Source organism: Carex rostrata, chromosome 29 (assembly GCF_964058835.1).
Source record: "Carex rostrata chromosome 29, lpCarRost1.2, whole genome shotgun sequence".
Taxonomy (NCBI): domain Eukaryota; kingdom Viridiplantae; phylum Streptophyta; class Magnoliopsida; order Poales; family Cyperaceae; genus Carex; species Carex rostrata.
The window spans coordinates 6,808,576-6,828,054 of NC_135946.1; the positions used below are offsets into that span (position 1 = coordinate 6,808,576).

At 37.3% G+C, this 19,479-nt stretch overlaps 2 protein-coding genes across 2 annotated transcripts; one reads left to right on the forward strand and one right to left on the reverse strand.

The window, feature by feature from the left end:
• Window positions 1–9: 9 nt before the first annotated feature.
• LOC144546439 (pathogenesis-related thaumatin-like protein 3.5) lies at window positions 10–1,406 on the reverse strand. Its single transcript, XM_078294981.1, has 3 exons — window positions 699–1,406; window positions 361–619; window positions 10–257 (listed from the first exon to the last, which is right to left on the reverse strand). Exons 1-3 carry the CDS (start codon window positions 1,177–1,179, stop codon window positions 17–19), a joined length of 981 nt encoding a protein of 326 aa, XP_078151107.1. The 5' UTR covers window positions 1,180–1,406; the 3' UTR covers window positions 10–16.
• Window positions 1,407–12,374: 10,968 nt separating this feature from the next.
• LOC144546223 (uncharacterized) lies at window positions 12,375–15,787 on the forward strand. Its single transcript, XM_078294768.1, has 5 exons — window positions 12,375–12,650; window positions 13,047–13,150; window positions 13,402–13,578; window positions 13,675–15,455; window positions 15,583–15,787. Exons 1-5 carry the CDS (start codon window positions 12,499–12,501, stop codon window positions 15,685–15,687), a joined length of 2,319 nt encoding a protein of 772 aa, XP_078150894.1. The 5' UTR covers window positions 12,375–12,498; the 3' UTR covers window positions 15,688–15,787.
• The last annotated feature ends 3,692 nt before the right edge of the window (window positions 15,788–19,479 follow it).

A 19,479-nucleotide genomic window follows, 5' to 3' on the forward strand; every position in this document is an offset into this window, starting at 1 on the left:
TAGATCAATCAAAGTACTAGTAGAAATACAAGAAGGCAAAGATGAGAAATAACAGCAGATTATGATGAGTTGCACTTGCTGCTGAGCCCGTCATGTCAAAGTCTAACAGTTCACCACCTCTGCTGCTGCTGCTAGTACTGGTAGTACTGGTAAATGTAGCTGTGGTGCTATTTTGTGGTGGAGTGCTGCCGACTGTACCTGTGGTGCTATTTTGTGATGGAGTACTGCCGAGCCATGTGCCATCTGATCTCTTCATACTGCAATTACATAGTAATATACATATTATAGCATCAACATGCATCAGCTTGCATGATGTAAATAATTATTAACTAAAGAGTGCCAGAGAGCGAGAGAGAGTACGCATTGGTGGGAGGGCAGAAGGCAATGGTGTAATCGGAGGCGGTATTGCAGGTGAAAGTGCTGCTCTTGTCATCATATGCATAACTGTAGGCATGCGGGCAGGCCGCCTTAAATGCTGCTGAGTAGCGTGTCGGCTGGCACGTGCTCGGGTTCCCATACTGCCCGCTGCAGCAGAACTCGTCCTGCCCGAACGCTTCACATGCACTTCTGCACGCTATCACCCCTTCCCCGCAATCCACCTGCAGCTCCTTCGGACACTCTGTTCATTCATACATAAATTATGTTCTCATGTATAACTTACAACTAATAAACAGAAAAGTGATCGAATGGTGGTTCACCTTGGTTGAGATCGGCTATGCAACCGGTAGCATTGCACGTGCCGTGTTGAACTTTCGGGATGACAACAACTGGCAAATTGTATCCATCTACCAAACTGACGTCATAGAAATCAAGTTCGTTGGTATTCTTGCCGAGGGTGATTTCAAACAATGTGGCAGGTGGCAGTGCACCTGCTCCACTGCATTCCAGGCGGCCTCCACAGTCCCCGGTCTGGCAAATGCCGGTACCATCCTGGTCAAACTGGCAGCCTGTTCGAGCCCACATTCGGCCTGACCAACCTGGTGTGGCCTGGAGGCGAGCAGTTTGACCGGGCTGCAGCATGAATCCAGTAGAGGAGAGAGCAGGTGTACCAGCACCGGCTAGTGTGCCGGGCCAGATGGTTTGGGAACAATAGTTGGAAATGGTGAAGGTGGTAGAAAGAGAGAGGTGACAGATTGAGAGAAAGAGAAAGAGTTTGAACAATAAGGAGGATGCTTGCATGTTTGGGATAGGGAGGAGAGGAGAGGAGAGGAGAGGAGAGGAGAGGAGGGAAGGGAAAGAAAAGAGGAGGCATTGATGAATATTTAAACATAATTAATGTTTGTTACTTGAGGAGAGAGATTAATTAGTTTTGGTACCTGAGTCCTGTGGAGAAGGGTTTTTTCTTTTTCTTTTTCTTTTTCTTAGAGACAAGGTTAATTTCAAAGAAGGAAAACTAAAGGGTTAGTAACCTGTATTTACAAAGAAAGGAATAATATATAGAATCTCCATATACAATTACTTGACTTGTGTGGAAATAGAAATAGATAACAACATAATCCTTTTCACACCCATCTTCAATTACATTTACCTACCTAATTAATCAATCGTATTCTTTCTGACTGTATTATACTATATATATATATTACATACCGTTAAAATTAAATATAAAAATTGAAAATTTTGAATTCAAAAGCTTCATTATAAAAATAATATTTCTTTTTTTGAAAACTTGGTAGTAGCTACCAAGGTTATAAAAAAAAAAAAATCATATTTGAAGAATATTTGTAGAATAATATTAAATATTATTTTTAACACTTTTTTTTAGTTTTTCACCTGTTTGTCAAAAAAAAGAAAAAAAAAAAAGAACCAAAAACAAAATATAATTGGTGAATTATAAAAAATTATAAAAAGAATGAAACAATTGCAAAGGAGAGGCCCTTGGGCCTTAGGCCTTGGGCTGCTGCTGATAGAAATTGATGAATTGATGAATTGATTGATGATCAAAATTCAATTCAGAAAAGGAGAGATTAGATTAGATTAGATTAGATTATTAGTGGTTGGACTTGGACGGCATCTTCTCACTAGTCACTACCTTCACTAATTAAAATACCTCATACCAATCATTTAACACAAACACAAACACAAACACAAACACAAACAAGTGGGTACTAGCTGATTCAATTGTACTATGTATCTCGTTAAAGATATGCATGAATCACAAAAAAAAAATTCAACTTTTTTAAATATATATCAGATCATTTAGTTATAATTCCCAAGTTTTAAGACCAACCTATATTTAAACATAGATATATATAGTCAGACTGTTTGTTGAAATCTCCTTATTTGTTTGGCAAACACACTTCAAAATTGTTAAAAAAAACTATCACTTTCTAAAGTTGTTAAATATTGTATTCCCAGCAAAAGTAATATAATGATCACTTATCACTAATTCAAACGTTAGAGCATCTACATCCCTGAAACTCTTGGAGTTTCTAAATAACTGTTAACTAATTTTTAGAAATTTTGTCTCTGAAAGTTTCTAAACTCCCACATCCCTGAAACTAAAATTAGAGTTTCTTAATTGCCACATTAGCAAATAAATTACAAGAGAAAAGAATTTCAGCGAATTATTTGACCACGTCAGAGTTTATAAACGGTTTCTTATTAAGAAACTTTGGAGCAAAGTTGCTAAATAAGAAACTCATCTGCATTACTAAAACTGGTTTAGAAACTGTCACATCAGATTAGAAATTCAAAGAGTTTCAGAGATGTAGATGCTCTTAGTTAATTAGAATTTTTCTACATTTTAAATTTATTCTATACAATCAATGACCAAAAGTATGGGTGGAAATGACATAATTAATAACATTGATATTTCGACAATCAGTCGTCATAATATCAAAAGAGTACATTTGGGACACAAAAAAAAAAAATCTCTTAAAAGATAAGGAGGATGTTAAAAAAAAAAATTCTTAGAGGCAACAAAAGATCTTGAAACATTCAAGGATGCCTCCATATTCAAGTATTATTTGTTGTTTTAATTTCATTTCATTTCATTTCATTTCATTTCATTTCAATTTGATAAGATTGATGTAGATGTTTGTATGGTGTTAGTATAATTACTCATATATTGTTGGTTTTTTCCATTGTCTGGGTAATTTTAATATAAGAAAAAACTATTATTTTACTAAGACTCAATATATTAGATTATTATTATTATTATTATTATTATTATTATTATTATATATATATGGGATGGGCTACGCTACTTCATGAGTTGGTGCTCCACGCCACCATATTTTTATTTTGAAAATCCAAACGACCGATCCGAATCATTAGATGTGATCTCCATATTGAAATGTGCTTGGAGACCAAATTATATATTTTTTTGAAATTGTTTTACTATTTATTAAGTATTTTTGAAAATTTTACTGTTTCAATGTTCCAGAAAAATTTACTGTTTACAGCAAAATAGAAAATTTTGAAAAATGCTTAATAAATAGTAAAAAAATTCCAAAAAAATATAAAATTTGGACTCCAAGCACATTTCAATATGGAGATCACATCCAACGGTTCGGATCGGTCATTTGAGTTTTCGAAATAAAAATATGGCGTGGAGTACAAACGCATTTAGTAGCATAGCCCATCCCTATATATATAGAGAGAGAGAGAGAGAGATTTATTGAAAATTGTTAAAGCTTTCTTTATGTAAGTAATATTACATATGAGCAAAATATATATATGTGTTGTTGCTCCATATTATTGAAATACAAACTATATTTATAATCATAATATAGAAGTTAATTCATGATGTAGTTGTGAGAGGTAATACATTAATTATTATATGGATGATAAAAAAAACACTAATTTATGATGAATGATCCCATGCAATAAATTAGCATGACAGAACGTATGCGACTTTAGATTGGTTGCTATGATATTTTTAATTTTTTATCCTTTCATATGACAAAAGATATTAAAACAAGTGCAAAGGAGAGGGCCTTGGGCTGCTGATATAATGAATGTTAAGAATGTGGAGAGAATTGAATTGAATTGAATTGAATGAATTGATTAATTGAGAATTGAGAGTAGGAGAGTAGGACGGAGGTATTAACTACCTATTAATTAATAATTAATAGGTTGGGCGGCATCCATCTACCTTTCTCCCTTCTTTCTCACTAATATATATATACATTCTAATCTCATACCAATCATTTAACAAAACCAAAACACACAAATACAAATTAAAGAGTAGCTCATATCGTCACAAAATTGAGAGTGAAACGTCACATAATTTTCTATATTCTTTTTTTTTTTAATATAAGAGGTTGAAAAGTATATGCGCCTTCAAAATTTTAAAAATTTAAATTATAAACTTTTAAATTATAAAATGGCCAGGTCTTTTTTTTTCTCAGTTCGCTCCGTCACTATCTACCACAAATTAATTGTCAATCATATTTTGTTCGTAATTATTAATCAAAGCAATGCGATAGTTTCTTATGAATGAGAATTTCCAAGTTTTAAGATCAAGTTATGTTGGAGAAGCTGACTCCAGAGGCGACTCCAAAGGCGACATGGCTTTCAAGGGAGAAAGGCATCAAGTTCGACGCCGCCGGCGTTTTTTGAACTCCTGGCGCACTCCGGCTGACGAAAGAATATACATGGTGCGTCCTTACATCCCCTACAGCCGCTCCTACTCACAGGTGGTTGCTGCTGCTCCTCTCTCCGGTAGTGCCTCTGACTCCCAATCCCTTCCTAGGACCTCACCTCCCAGCTCCAGGCCACCAACTTCTCCTCTCACCAAACCGCCGTTGCCACCTTCGACACAGGTGCGCTACTACTCTTTCCCTACTAGTCCAAATTGGATCTGACAATTTTTCATACGGCCCGTATGACATTCCCTACGGACCGTACAAGATCTGCCCAACCACACAGAAGGTTCCACAACAGAGGCACAAAGTCTCCAAGACAAAGCACAGGCATACGGCCCGTACGGGGTCCCCTACGGGCCGTAGGACGCTAATTCAGAAAATCCAGCTGGAATATGAAATGAGCATAATTTAAGGAGGCCGAAAAGGAAGCCTCTTGGGACGTGACCTGGGGCATAAAAGGAGATATTCCACACCAAAAAAAGGGGGGGAGATCATTCTGCATCATGGGGGGATCAACCTAGGGTTTGGGAGCGAGGGCTTGGCTCGGAGAGCGAGGGCTTGGCTTGGAGAGCAAGTAGAGAGGAGGAAAACGAGAGTTTTGTGACGGATCTTCTTCCTTCTTCGAGTTTTTCCATGAGCTCCCTTATCATTATCTTTACTTGTTTTATTTGCTTTCTTTTCTTTTAGTTTCTAGGGCTAAGATGTAGTTTCTAGTTTGGCTTTGTTTGCATGCTACTTGGATTTTGTGTTGAATGCTTTGTTTTTACCTTGTTGCGTAGTATTTTGATTGCTTTATTTGTGCTTGCTTGAATTGATTAGTCATCCCGTTAGATGAATGCGCACATCTAAGTGTTAGGAGTCAAGTATATGACATTTAATCCAACCGAATAAAGTATATGAAGTAGGGTGAAACCAAGGAGTACCCGAAAGGTGAAACTTTCCTTGAGGCGAAAGTCCTTGGATACTTTTAGTAAACCGACAAGTAACTTGGATAAATTAGGCCAAAATGCGAAAGTTGAGGTTTAACGCATCTAAGAGGGAAGTATTTAAGTCCGGTAATCGGGTACTAGGCCAAAATGCGAAAGTTGAGGTTAGGTATCTAGATCTGGTCGATAGAAACCCTAAACGTTAGCATCAACGCAGAAAACAGTAGCTGCAGCATTAACTCGGGGTCCCCTACGGACTGTACGGGAATTCGTACGGGCCGTATGCCTCGGGGCTGAATAGAAATAAAATATGAACCCTGGAAACGCCTTTTTATTCTTATTAAACAAAACCCCAAAAATATTTATTGTTTTGAATATTATTATTTATCTTTTTAAAACACCAAAATCACATTTTTCAACTTCTAGAGTTTATTTAATTTAAGTAAAATCCAGTTAAGTTTCAACCGTCCCTGTGGATCGATACCTGATAATACTAAGCGATTAGGATTGTACACTTGCAATCTGAGTCGAAAGTGTAATCAAGGTTAAAAGGTACAGCTTGCTGTACTGAAACTTTGTGCATACTTTTGTGTGAACACCAGGCGATGAAATGATTCACTGTTCTAGACGTGCTCTCTTGGAAATTTGTAAGGGTTTAGAGTTACAGACAATTCCGCCGGAAATAAGAAGCATCATCCCCGGCGAGACAAACAATGGTGAAGTTTCATTGCAGGCTCTTAGAGACATGGTGGAGGATGCCACTGTGCGGTGCGTTGCACAACGTCTCAATCCTGTAACGGGTCAGAATTCAACTGAAGTGAACTTCGCAACACAAAGTAACATGAATGAGAGCCACAGCGAATCAGATTCTCATGGATCAACGACACTCTCCAAGGAAGATCAACCTAGGGATCTAGGGAGGCGCTCCACGACAGAAATGAGAATTCCAGAACCTGTCACGATTGCAGACGAAAGGGTATCTCCTCAGAGACAGGAGAAAGGCAAAGACAAGAATTTTGTCTTATTAAAAAAGAAGCAAGGATCGCCTGTGACGAAACATGGTGAAAAATGAGGAAAAGAAACAGCAGATCGTGAAAAAGGGTCACATAAAAATTGCAACGTGGAAATAGATGGTCTGCCACCTGTGCAGGAAAAACATAAACTCAAGGAGAAAATTGTAACGGATCATTTGCGTGATACACATACGAGTTACAAAGAAGGAAGGCCACACATCTAGTCGCAACAGATCCAATACCTGGATAAAAGGCTGGCGCATGCGAAGAATCAAGGACGTGCCAGCTCCAGCCATCACATATGTACATCCAGCCACATGTGGTTCAAAAAGGGTGTGGGACAGTCTAAGGGGAGAGTCTCTAAGCACAGGATGGGAGCGGGTCGTTATGTGTGCGCAACGGGTCAGAGAAGATCTATTTCACCAATTAAGGCGCCGCAGAGGATCCCAAGGAGAAGGGCGACACGTGCTAAGACCTCAAGACTTATAGATGTACCTATTCGACTGGCCTCATGCCCAATTCAACAGCCCAAATGCGTTGGGCCCATTATGCAACATAAGAGGAAGCCTACAGAACAAGTCTTTATTCCAAATAGGCCTACAAGCTTACAAGAGATCAACCACGGCTGATGCAAATCAGGCCAGAGTGGATTTAAATCCTGAAGGCTTCTTCCAGATCCATATCAACAAAGGCCATTGTGAAACAATAGGGAGGGGCTGTGGAGTCTCAACTGAGGATGTAATTCAGTTGAACCAGACAGATAATGAGGAACCCAGGAGAGCACAACCACCCCAGGTGCCGCTGGAGCAGGGTATACAGCTCGAAAATGATTGGGAGATGGACGCAAGGTTTGATCCAGACCCAGCGGATGAATTGGAAACTGAAGAGGAGGACTGACTGTCGCAGTCGAACAGTAAAGGTTTTTATTTGTTGTTTGTGGAAGTTGTTTTTTTGTTTTTAAATGAATTACAAAAAAATTAAAATTTTGTCATGGAATTGTCGCGGCCTAGGCCTTTTAGAAAAATGTAATGTGGTGCGCGAGATCATTCGATCTTCGCAGTGTAATGTTTGCTTGTTACAAGAGACTAAATTAAATGAAATTCCTTTTGAGTTACTCGCTATCTTTTCTCCCCTCCTATTTTGAACCTAATTGTGTTTTCAATCTTGCTAATAATTCCAAGGGTGGTATTCTTATTGCTTGGAAATGAAGGTTTCAGTTGGTTAATTGTTGGTCCACTGCACACAGTTACTGCCAAACTACTCGACAATACATCGGGTAGAAAAACATACTATACAGTGGTATACGGTCCCAGTATAGAAGGGGAAAAACCAGATTTTATTGTTGAACTGCAAAACCCGTGTGCTATAATCCAACCTTGGCTTCTGGCGGGTGATTTTAACCTAGATCGTTGGTTCATTGACCGATCGGGAGAAATAAGAGACTCACCCTTGATGGATCTTTTTAATGACTTCATTGAAGGTGCTAACCTTATGGATGTTCCTCTCAAAAATAGAAATTATACGTGGTCTAACAAGAGGGAGAGTCCAGCTCTATCTCGATTGGACAGGGTCTTTACATCCCCTGATTGGCAGCTCAATTACTCGATTATATCTCTTGAGGCACTGGGAATGTTAGTATCGGACCATGTTCCCTTGGTACTGACTTGCAAACATAACGCGCCAGGGGCGCAGCAGCATACAATGGAGACATTCTGGTTCAAGCATGCTATGACAAGAGAAATGGTGCAGCAGATGTGGGATCAGCAAGTTGGTAGCCAGAATATCTCCCTTCAAAGTTTCTATCAGAGAACAAGAATTTTGCATAAAGCCCTTTCAATATGGCATAAGGAGAACTTCTCAGACTTGGATAAGAGGCTAATCTATTGCAAGAGTGCAATTCTTTTTCTTGACAGAATTGAAGAGAAGAGGCCCTTGGCAGTACATAAGTTTAAGTTGAGGGCAAGGATAAAGGAAAAAGCATATGATCTTGCAAATATAATAGAAGAAAGATGGAGACAAAGATCAAGATGTAATTGGCTAAAACAAGGCGACAAAAATACGAGATTCTTTCATGCTTTTGCTTCTTCTAGACAAAGCATAAATAGAGTTTCTTCCCTTCATATCAATGATCAGCCTACATCAGATCCTAATCAGGTCCAAAATGCATTCCTTCAACGGATGAGGGAGGGGTTGGGATCATCTCTGAATGTGTTAGATTTCAATCCAGGGGCGCTTTATCAACGGGACGAATCTCTGCAAGCATTGCAAGACCCTTTCACTATCCAGGAAGTTGACAAGGCTGTTCATGAGCTAGCCAAGAACAAGGCTTCGGGCCCGAATGGGATCCCGAATGAGTTCTTGCAAACTTACTGGCCAATTGTTAAAGGCAAAATTATGCAGATTGTTGAGGGTTTCTACAACAACACATAGATTTGACTAAGGTCAACCGGACAAACTTGGTCATGGTGCCGAAGAAGGAAGTCACAATAGTAGTGGGAGATTTTAGACCAATTAGCGTCATAAATATAGTTCCTAAATTGCTCTCAAAACTTTTGGCAAATTGTCTTAGAGAAAGACTATCTGACTTTATTCATCCGAACCAAACTGCCTTTATCAAAGGAAGACAGATCACGGATAATTTCGTGGCTACAAGGGAAATGTTACAACACATCTCGGCCTCTACAAATCAGGCTATCTTCTCTAAAAGTTGACTTTGCCAAAGCCTTTGACTCAATAGAATGGGAGTTCATATACAAGGTGTTGGAGGCAAGAGGTTTCCCCGACAAGTGGATAGCTTGGATTAAGGTACTCCTTAAGTCAGCATCCTCTAGGGTACTCATCAATGGAGGTATGTCAGATTTTTTTACACATAAGAGGGGGTTGAGGCAGGGCGACCCCCTCTCGCCAATGCTTTTTAACTTGGCTGCAGATAATTTTCAAAGGATGGTACTGGTCATCAATCGGGCCTCGACTGGCAGAATTTCTAGAAATGTCAACCAAGCAGTCATGGCATTTCAATACGCTGACGACACTGCCGTTATTGCTTCGGCTAGCAAAACAGCCTTGGTTTCCTTGAAGATTGTCATACGCCTCTTTGTTGCGATATCCGGTTTGAGGGTAAACTATGATAAGAGTATATATGTGCCTGTCAATGTGAGAGGGTGTAATCTGCGATGGGTTGAAGCGGTGCTCGGGTGTGGCAGAGGTTCCTTTCCTGTTACTTACCTAGGTATGCCGTTAACAATGAAAAAATCGACAAGGTCCTTGTTCATGCCTTTGATTGAGCGGATGGAAAAGAAATTGGGAGGTTGAAAAGGGAAATTCATTTCAAAGGGAGGTTGGTTACAACTTGTACAATCGGTTCTATCATCTGTGCTGGTGTACTTCATGATGTGCTTTAGGCTCCCACAGTGGGTAATTGGTGTCATGGATAAAATAAGAAAACGCTTCTTATGGGCCAATGCTGATCATAACACAAGGTCCATATCACATATCAATTGGCCTAATACATGCATGCCTAGGAGGAATGAAGGGCTGGGGGTCTCTAATTTGAACTTCCAAAACATTGCACTATTATTGAGGTGGTGGTGGAAACCGTATTATGAGCCGGATTCACTCTGGTAAAAAACAGTGATCACTATTAAGAGCAAAAACCAAGGTCAACTACACCAACCTCTATTATGGATCAGGTTGGGATCCTTTTTCTGGAATATGCTCATATCAATACATAGATTGTTCATGTGGAGCATATCATGGTAGATAGGAGATGGCTGCTCAATCTCCTTTTGGTATGATCCCTGGAATGGGCAACCTTTGGCCTCCAATCTGGATCAAATTCCACAACAGCCTAGTATATCACTCGAAAACGCATGGCAAAGGTTAGATGAGTTGCAGCATGCTGGAATTCAAGGGTTACACATTGCTTTCAACTCAGAAAGGGACCAGGTAAGATGGAATTGGTCCCAAACGTGAACCTACTTCTCTAAATCCATTTACATGATCCTAACAGAAGGGGGAAAAGTGAGATGAAATTATAATTTTATTTAGTCTTGTAAGGTCCCCCCCTCTGTGAAGTTATTTGCTTACTGTTTGCTCTTTGGAAAATTGTTGACAAGGGATGGTTTAAGGCGTAGAGGTATGCTACTAGATATGGGATGTGAAATGTGTCAGAATTGCCCGGTTAAGTCAGCCTTACATCCTTTTTTCTTGTGCCCTTTTGCTGTGACAGTATGGTACCATGTTGGGAATATATTAGGGCAACCATTGATGAAAATTGGAGGTTCAGTGCAAGCAATTTGGGATACTTCCTGGGTAATGGTCAAGAGCACGGGAAAGATGAAAAAGAAAACATGGATGTGTCGTTTTCTTTGTGTGCTGTGGAACATTTGGAAGTGCAGAAATGAGATCATATTCAGAGGGAGGCGCACTGATGCAATGGCTTTAGCGCGCAACAGTGTTCTGTGCATGAAGGAATGGATTAAATACTGCTAAGTACATTCACTCAGTGTAGCTTGCAGCTGATTCTGTTTTATTCTGGTTGTAAGTGTAAATAGAATGATGTGTGTAGACAACAGACTAGTGAGCCGCACCTAGTGTATGTCTCCTTTGTAATATTCTCTGTTTAATAAAATGAATGGCAGCTCCTGCGAGTATTTCAAAAAGAAAAAATATCAAGTTATGTTTTAAAATAGATATCTCCTTAATTTGGTTATGTTAGACTTCAAATTAGTTTTATGATGTTTACCTATGTTACACAAGGTCAAGCTATATATAAACATATATAGCTCATTGTTTTTTTTTTAATATAAAATAAGAAAGTTATACATAGTCAGACTATTTGTTGAAAACTTATACATAGCAAACACACTTCACAAGTGTTATATATATATTATCATTTTCTAAAGTTGGTAAATTTTAAATTCCCAACAAAAATAATATAATTATCACTCATCACTAGTCCGTTCAAACGTTAATTCAATAGAATTGTTCAACATTCTAAAATTATTATATACAATTAATAAATAAAAAGGTAAAGGTTTTACACGGCACCATCAATAAATTACTTAATTATTTTATTGGTTTTGTGGGTTGTTTGTTTATCCAAGAAAATAACAATTGGACATGATAATGATATTGTGTAGCGCCGTTGAAATAAATCTTTTTGATGAGATGATCGATTAAATGCAGATTTATTTTTGTGGCTTCCATACAGCAGATGTGAGCATCAGGTATTAAACACTAAATGATTGCATTTAAAGCAATGAATTAATATTTTTCATGAGATAATTATGTATAGACGCTATCTAAAGAACGAATTCAATTAGATTTCGTAATCAAACAATAAATGTGAATTTTAATGCGTGGAATTTTCATTTTCATTTTCATTTTCAATTGATTACAATAGATGAGGAGACAAAAAGGAAAAAGCAGTGGCCAGTGGGCGGTGCACAATTGCACATACATACAAATATTAATTTTATTATTTACATTAACCAATTAACAATGTACTATGCGTCTATGCCGATGCTGACTCACAGTGACAGGTGACAGCTCAGCTTCGTCGCTCTTTATTTCTCTCTCTCTCTCTCAGAAATTGCCAAAAAGGGAATCCAATCATTTCATATTTTCATTTCATTGCTTGTGTTTCTGTTCTTCCTCTCTTCTCCTCGCCTTCTGCAAATCATTTCAATTCAATTCCATTCAATTCATTTCATTTATGATTTGTCCCCAATTTTAAACCAGGCAGAGGCAGAGGCAGAGGCAGGCTACTCCACCACACCACCAGACCACCTAACCAATTATCATTTATCTCTCCTCTTTTCTTTTTCTTTTTCTTTTTCTCTTTCCCCTGAATTTTACACGCGCAAACCAATTTCGCGACTCTTCTTCTCTCTCTCTGCCAGAAAGGGGAGATTGATTTAAATTGAAGTAGGAAAGTAGGAAACGACGATTATCGGACATCGGATCATGTCTCTGCCTCCAATTGAAGCGGGAGAGCAATCTTCCACAAGATTTTGGAATCTACGGAGCTTAAGGTGGAGAATCGATCTGGGAATCCTCCCCTCTTCTCCTCTCGCCGTCGATCATCTCCGACGAGCCGCTGCTGATTCCCGCAGAAGGTACAATCCCTCCCTTCCTTGCTTGGATTTTAATTTAAAAAAAAAAAAAAAAAAAATGTTATTTGGATTAATTTTTTCAATTGTTTGGTAAAAATGCCAAAACTCTTCTGAGTTGATTGGATCATAAATTCATAATAGTTAGTTAGTTAGTTAGTTAGCAGCATCCTTTGAGCTTATGCTTGCTACTTGTTTCTTTATTTACATTTATTTTTCTGCCAGCTTACTTAGCCGTCTTTTCACATTCCTTTGACAGATTCATTGGCCACATTTTTTTTTAATTTTTTTTCTTTTGTGTCTTTCAGAAATTATTTGACGCAATCATTTCTCAATAATTGAGAAAATGATACCACAGTAATTAATTTCTAATTAAACAAAATGCAATTTTGCCATTGACAGATATGCTAGTTTACGGCGGAGACTGTTGATGGATCCTCTACCAGCAAAGGATGAAGATACCACCTCTGACCTCTCCATTGATAACCCTCTTTCTCAAAATCCAGGTACCATCTTTTTCTTTTTCTTTTTAATTTTCAAAATTTTTGTCTTTTTCAAAACTAATTTGTAAAATTCTCTTATTCTGAACCTTACGAAAGGTCTATATATGCAATTAATATGATGAGTTATCTTACGACTTCAACTTTCATATTATCAACACGCTTTGAAAGGTCTATGCAATTAATATGCACCCCCATACCTATCTCTCATTGATTTATATATATCTGACTGTTTTGTTGTTTTTGGAATGGTGCAGAGAGCACGTGGGGCCGGTTTTTCAGAAATGCCGAGCTGGAAAAGACGGTTGACCAAGATTTGACTAGGCTGTATCCGGAAGATGGCAGTTATTTCCAGACGCCGACGTGTCAGGCCATGCTTCGCCGAATTCTTCTCTTGTGGAGCCTTCAACATCCTCAATACGGTTACCGCCAAGGTAACTAACTTTCTTTTTAACTTGTACTCTTTCTACTATGTGTTTAACCATAAAGGATTATTGAATAATAAATATACTGCTTTATATTAATTTCAGGAATGCATGAACTGTTAGCTCCTCTTGTGTATGTGTTGCACGTGGATCTTGACCATTTATCTCAAGTGCGCAAACTCCATGAAGACTACTTCAATGACAGTTTCGATGAATCTCTGTTCCCTTACAACACAAAACAAAAACCAAAAATAGCAGTAGGAAACATTAAAACAGCTGATGATTCCAGTTTGAAATTGACCACCTTTGCCGACCTTGACCCTAAGACAAAACAACTGCTGCTGTTGAGCGACCCGTATGGGGCTGAAGGGGAGTTAGGGGTAGTATTGTCCGACAGATTTATGGAGCATGATGCTTACTGTATGTTTGACAGGTTGATGGATGGTGGGTCCCGTGGTGCCGTGTCAATGGCCGCATTCTTCTCTCATTCTAACCTTATCGGGTCAGGAAAGGGTTCACCTTCACCGCCTGTTATTGAGGCCTCATCAGCCTTGTATCACTTGCTCAATCTTACCGACCCATCTTTACACTGTCATCTGGTAGAATTAGGGGTTGAACCACAGTACTTTGCTCTTAGATGGTTGCGGGTTTTGTTTGGTCGTGAGTTCAATCTAGAAGAGTTGCTGACGATTTGGGACGAGATTTTTGAATACCCAAACAACACTTGCACGGATCTTAAGGCAGCTGATCAGGGGTTTCAGATCTTTTGTTCGGATCGTGGTGCATTTATTGCTTCCTTTGGGGTTTCCATGATTCTTCACTTGAGACCGGCTTTGTTAGCCACAGAGAATGTTACGGTCTGCCTCCAAAAGTTGTTGAATTTCCCAATAAATGTGGACATAAAAAGATTGATAGAAAAGGCGAGGTCTTTGCATGTCATAGCTCTTGAGGCCAATGAGAACATATATGGCAGTCAAAGTCAAAGTCTATCTAGGTCGGGTTCTAATAGAACACCTCCTCATCACCCAATACCCGATAGCTATTGGGAGGAGAGATGGCGGGTCTTGCACAAGGCTGAGTCGCTACCTGAGCCAAGCAACAAAGACCCGGTCCATGGTAGACCGGTGAAGAAAAGGACGTTTAAAGAGAGACTCGGTCTAGTGCGCACTGAATCAGATCCTTTGGCTGCAGAGAACAGACAAGCCGAGGCCGAGCACACTGTTAGACGACAGCTCTTCAGTGGTTCCTCATCTCGTCAAAATGAAAATTGTGGGGGGTTAAATAAAAGTTTGTTGTTGAGTGAAGAATCTGTACTTTTCTCAGACCGAAATGAGTTCATTTCAAGGGAGGTCAGTGCATCAAATTCCGTGACAAATGGTATTTTAAATGGGAGTGCATCGAGATCTGTGCAGGGAGAGGACTCGAGCACTTCTTCAGTGAATAATGATAGAGAAAACTATGAAAATGACACCGATAAGAGCAGCGTGACTTCGAATTCATTCGTAGGTGAGTGTGCTGAGAACGAGGTGGCTTTTACAAATGGTAATGCAGCAGACGAAGTTGTAAAAAACGAGAAAGAAAACCCGGATCCAGCTTTGAAGGAAACGAGATCAGTTTCAGGAAAATTTGGGTGGTTCTTTAAATTTGGAAGGGGATCGATGAATGGCGAAGGTACTGATAACAATACGGAGAAAAGCAGAGGTGAAACTAGAATAACAGACAAGGATGCGCCTGTTTCCGTTTGCGTTTCTAATTCCATTCCTAATTCAAATTCAAATTCAAATTCGAATTCAGTTGGTCACGTTGCAAGGGCTGAGAACAGTGGGGATAAAAAGGTGATGGGTCCTTTGAAGAATCTGGGTCAATCCATGCTTGAAAATATTCAGGTACCATATGAGACACATTTTTTTTCATTTTACAAAATTTGTTTAGAAAATGTATATGTTGGAATGTTGGAATGTTGGATTGGATTAATTAAAGTGTTTATAATTAATAATGTGATGGATGAATCAGGTGATAGAGTCGGTGTTTCAGCAGGATCGGGGGAAAGGACAAGCCACGGCAATGGCCGCATTAACAGAGCTACGTAACATCAGCAGTCTTCTCAGGGAGATGTAATTAATCTTAATCTTTTTTTTTTTTTTTTTTCTTTCTATTCTTCTCAGCAACACTGCCATAAGTAATAATAAATTTCTATTATATGATTACAATAATACAATAGTAGAGTTGTAGATTCTACAACACGGGGTATATGTATATAGTATATGTAATGTGCCTTGTCCATTTTCCATTCATTTCTCACACTACATATCATTTAATTTTGTAACAATTAAACAAAATATGTAAATAACATGTATCTATCTATCTTAGAAAAAAGAAATTGGAATAGGAATAGGAAGAGAATTTTTCTTTTTGGTAGTTAATGCAATTAGAATTAGAATTAGACAAGACAAGACAAGACAAGTCAATAATGGCGGCAGCTGAGCAGTCGCCTATCCTGTTACTGCCAATCAAATTTTGTTTGCTGGGACCCTTTACAATCACAATCATGCTTTCCTTTGACTTTGTCTCTATACATTATTACTTGGAAATAGCGTTTTTCTTTGTTTGTAATTTTCATGTGGAGAGGAGAGGAGAGGAGAGGAGAGGAGAGGAGAGGAGATGAGCTTGTCGGTGTGATGTATTTATTATATGACGTGTCAGATGATACCGTGGACCATGAGCTTCTTTCTTATTCGCTGTGTTTTCACTTTTCAGAGCAAGATAAAATTAAAAAAAAAAGGTTTTAACTTATATAACCAGACAGGTTCATGTTATCTTTATATATAATAGAACTAACTCTATATATAATACGGTGAAAAAAATAAATAATAACGAGTGAAATGTGTAGGGAGACACAGCGAGTTTTAATTAAAGATTGATTGATGTAAACAACAATTATTCAATAAAAAATGTTGAAAATTGTGAGTGAGATGATCAGATGAAGATGTGATAATGTACAAAACAAACGTGGATAAAAAGTTTTCTTGTACGTATCTTGGTTTGTGGCTTGTAAGAATGGTAACCTCATTCCTCATTTATTAATTATTGCCAATACTAAATTAATTTACGTATGCCAGCTCATCTACTTCTTCTCTCTATATAAATAATTAAATACAAACCATTTTTCATTTGTTTTTGGACATATTATCGTTTTCCAGCCCACCCAGAGCCCAAATTAAATTCTATTTTCCTCACTGGGCCCAATTATACAAAGCTTATCTTTCTTTATTACTTGGCACTTCGGTTTACAGAAACTAAAGTAAAAAAACAAATTCAAAATAAATCAGAATCCGAGCTGCTGATTCCGACCTAAGTTACGGATATGCAGTTCAGTTTGGCATATGCATGCTTGTCCCATAAGTTACGGATTTAGGAAACTTGTCTGTAGCTAAGCTGCCTAGCTATATATATATATATATATATATTCCCTTATAACTTCTTTTTAACACCAACTTAATGCGCCAAAATGCAATTATAAATTCTGATGGAATTATGAAGCAACCAGTCCAAGCTGATCAGCAACAGGAGACTATAATTAAATAAAAGAGAAAACAAAATAAGTTAATTAATATGATGAAGTACTCCATAAGTTATAGATTAGTTAGATTATGGATTGGAAATTAAAGGATGATTCATCTAGAGAGAGATAGTTAGCACTTAGCAGCTAGCTGCTCCTAATTAAGTCTAGAGCGATGGATACAACGGTGATAATTAATTTAGGGAAACTCAATAGCAGGACTAAAAGCTTAATTAATCATTAATGTATAATTGATTAAATTCCTCCTTGCAGCGCGATAATCGTATCTGTACGAACATTCCATAAGGACATTACTCTTTCTGAAAAGGAAGAACTGGGTTCCTATAAGTAGTTATTTTAATAGTAGTTTTATTTTATAGAGACAAATCCAGCAGTAAGTACTTAAATAATTGAGATTATTTTACCTTGAAGGCTCTTTATAACTAACTAGTCATGAATATAACCATGAAATGAAGTTACATATATAGGATTAATAGTTGAATTGTCTTTGACAGTGTGAAGAACACGATACCAGGAAAGATGGCGTGCCGGAGTTTCCCACAAACAACTTTGATGTGCTTTTAGAGTTATTAATTAGTACTAGTTATAGAATTCAGTTGTTGTTTGGAGACTAATATCTAAACAAGTTATTGGCTTTTCACATCTCGACTAGTGTAATCGAAAACGATTTGACCGGTCTTTAACAACTATAGTCTGAAGAATTGACATATAATTCAATCTCTAATCACTTGTACCTATATGTTTAGAGCATTGTTTGATGTTTCCCTCCTGCTAGTTGGTAATGATTCAACTAATGGTATTTTTTTATGTGATGCTCCAAGATTTGATGGCAATGTAGAGATGCAGGTGTTCATTAATTAATAACAACAAATTGTAGAATTTTAATTGAAGTGCTTGACAAGAAATCAAATCAAATTAGTTTAGTTTAGTTTATTATTTTGTATCTTGACTTGCCAGTTGCCACCTTGTGTGGACATATATACGTATATATGTACATGAATACCCAAAACAACATGCAAATTAATTAATAGCAGCAGCTATACGTATATATGTATGTATGTATATGTAGTATTAATAAACTCTTTTTAATGTATACTTTTAATTGTAGTTAGCTAGCAACATCCTCCAACAAATGAGAGATATATATGATTGTACGTATATGCTAATTAATTAGCTTTAAGCAGCAATATAATATTAATAATTATAGATTATTAGGCATTCATGAATACATAAAAAAAAAAAAAAAAAAAATACTATGATCTGTGCACACAATATATAATACAACTGACTTATTAAATCTAACAACATTTCTAAATCTGTCTGATAAACTAATACAAAAGAATATAATGGACCTTGAATATACAACAAAAAATATCTTCCTTTTCAAAAGAAAGTGCATTTTATAGGACTTGCTACTCTAAAGTTAGATACATATATAGGACCACAAAGGTGTTGTACCAAACACATTTTTTTTGGGGGGTTAATATATTTGAAAGTTCTGCAGTCACCATGCATATATAGATTCTAGGATTCAGTATTCAGTAATACACACGTACTACTGGTAAAACTAAGATGTGCAGAAAGTTTCTATGTATAGGTTCGGTCTATTTGCAACAAATGCATAGATTTCCTTGTCAGAGTGAAACATTTCCAGGAACTGAAAGCCAATCTCACAAACTGAATATTTTCACTTAATATTGCTTTTATATTATATATGTTCTCTGATAACTTGAAAGGTCTAATATTTTGTTGGGGCTTTAGCGCATGAATCAAACAGGGGAAATTCTCTCTCTATATATATATATATTAAATGTGAAACTAGTACTGAATTACGAAAAAGATTCCCCCATCTCCAATCCTAATTTAGTCAAACAAGTCGAAATATATATATATATATAAATATATATATATTCAAAATAAAGAGTTAGATGTGAAGCTTCCATGAATAAGCGTGGCAGAGAAGTTTCGCGTGTCTCTGACGAAACTCTTTTAGAAAGAGTCGTTTAAGACGGCGACACAAATATGATCATGATCTTCGATCATTTTCAATAAAATTATAAACTAAAAGCATTAGTTGTGTAACCTGCTATCACAACCCCTTTGAATTATTGCTTAAATGGTAGATGAAGGCTAGTTAGTTAGTATTTCTTTCTTGCAGTAGAGTACCAATAACCAATTTTAACACCTTGGAGGAAGAAAGAAAGGCAAAATGTAACCTTTTCATACACAAAATTTAGAAGATTGGCGGCTCTGTGGAAAATTAAAATATATAATTCAATAATGCTAAAATGAGGTCGTCACATCAAATCAATTACATATTTGGAGCTTAA

Bases quoted from the DNA above. Each gene is read 5' to 3' on its own strand.
- LOC144546223 (XM_078294768.1), top strand. From the start codon at position 12,499: ATGTCTCTGCCTCCAATTGAAGCGGGAGAGCAATCTTCCACAAGATTT. The intron at 13,579-13,674 runs GTAACTAACTTT...TATTAATTTCAG, and splicing joins TCAATACGGTTACCGCCAAG to GAATGCATGAACTGTTAGCT. The intron at 15,456-15,582 runs GTACCATATGAG...TGGATGAATCAG, and splicing joins CCATGCTTGAAAATATTCAG to GTGATAGAGTCGGTGTTTCA.
- LOC144546439 (XM_078294981.1), bottom strand. From the start codon at position 1,179: ATGCAAGCATCCTCCTTATTGTTCAAACTCTTTCTCTTTCTCTCAATC. The intron at 620-698 runs GTGAACCACCAT...ATGAATGAACAG, and splicing joins CATAGCCGATCTCAACCAAG to AGTGTCCGAAGGAGCTGCAG. The intron at 258-360 runs GTACTCTCTCTC...ATGTAATTGCAG, and splicing joins TTCTGCCCTCCCACCAATGC to TATGAAGAGATCAGATGGCA.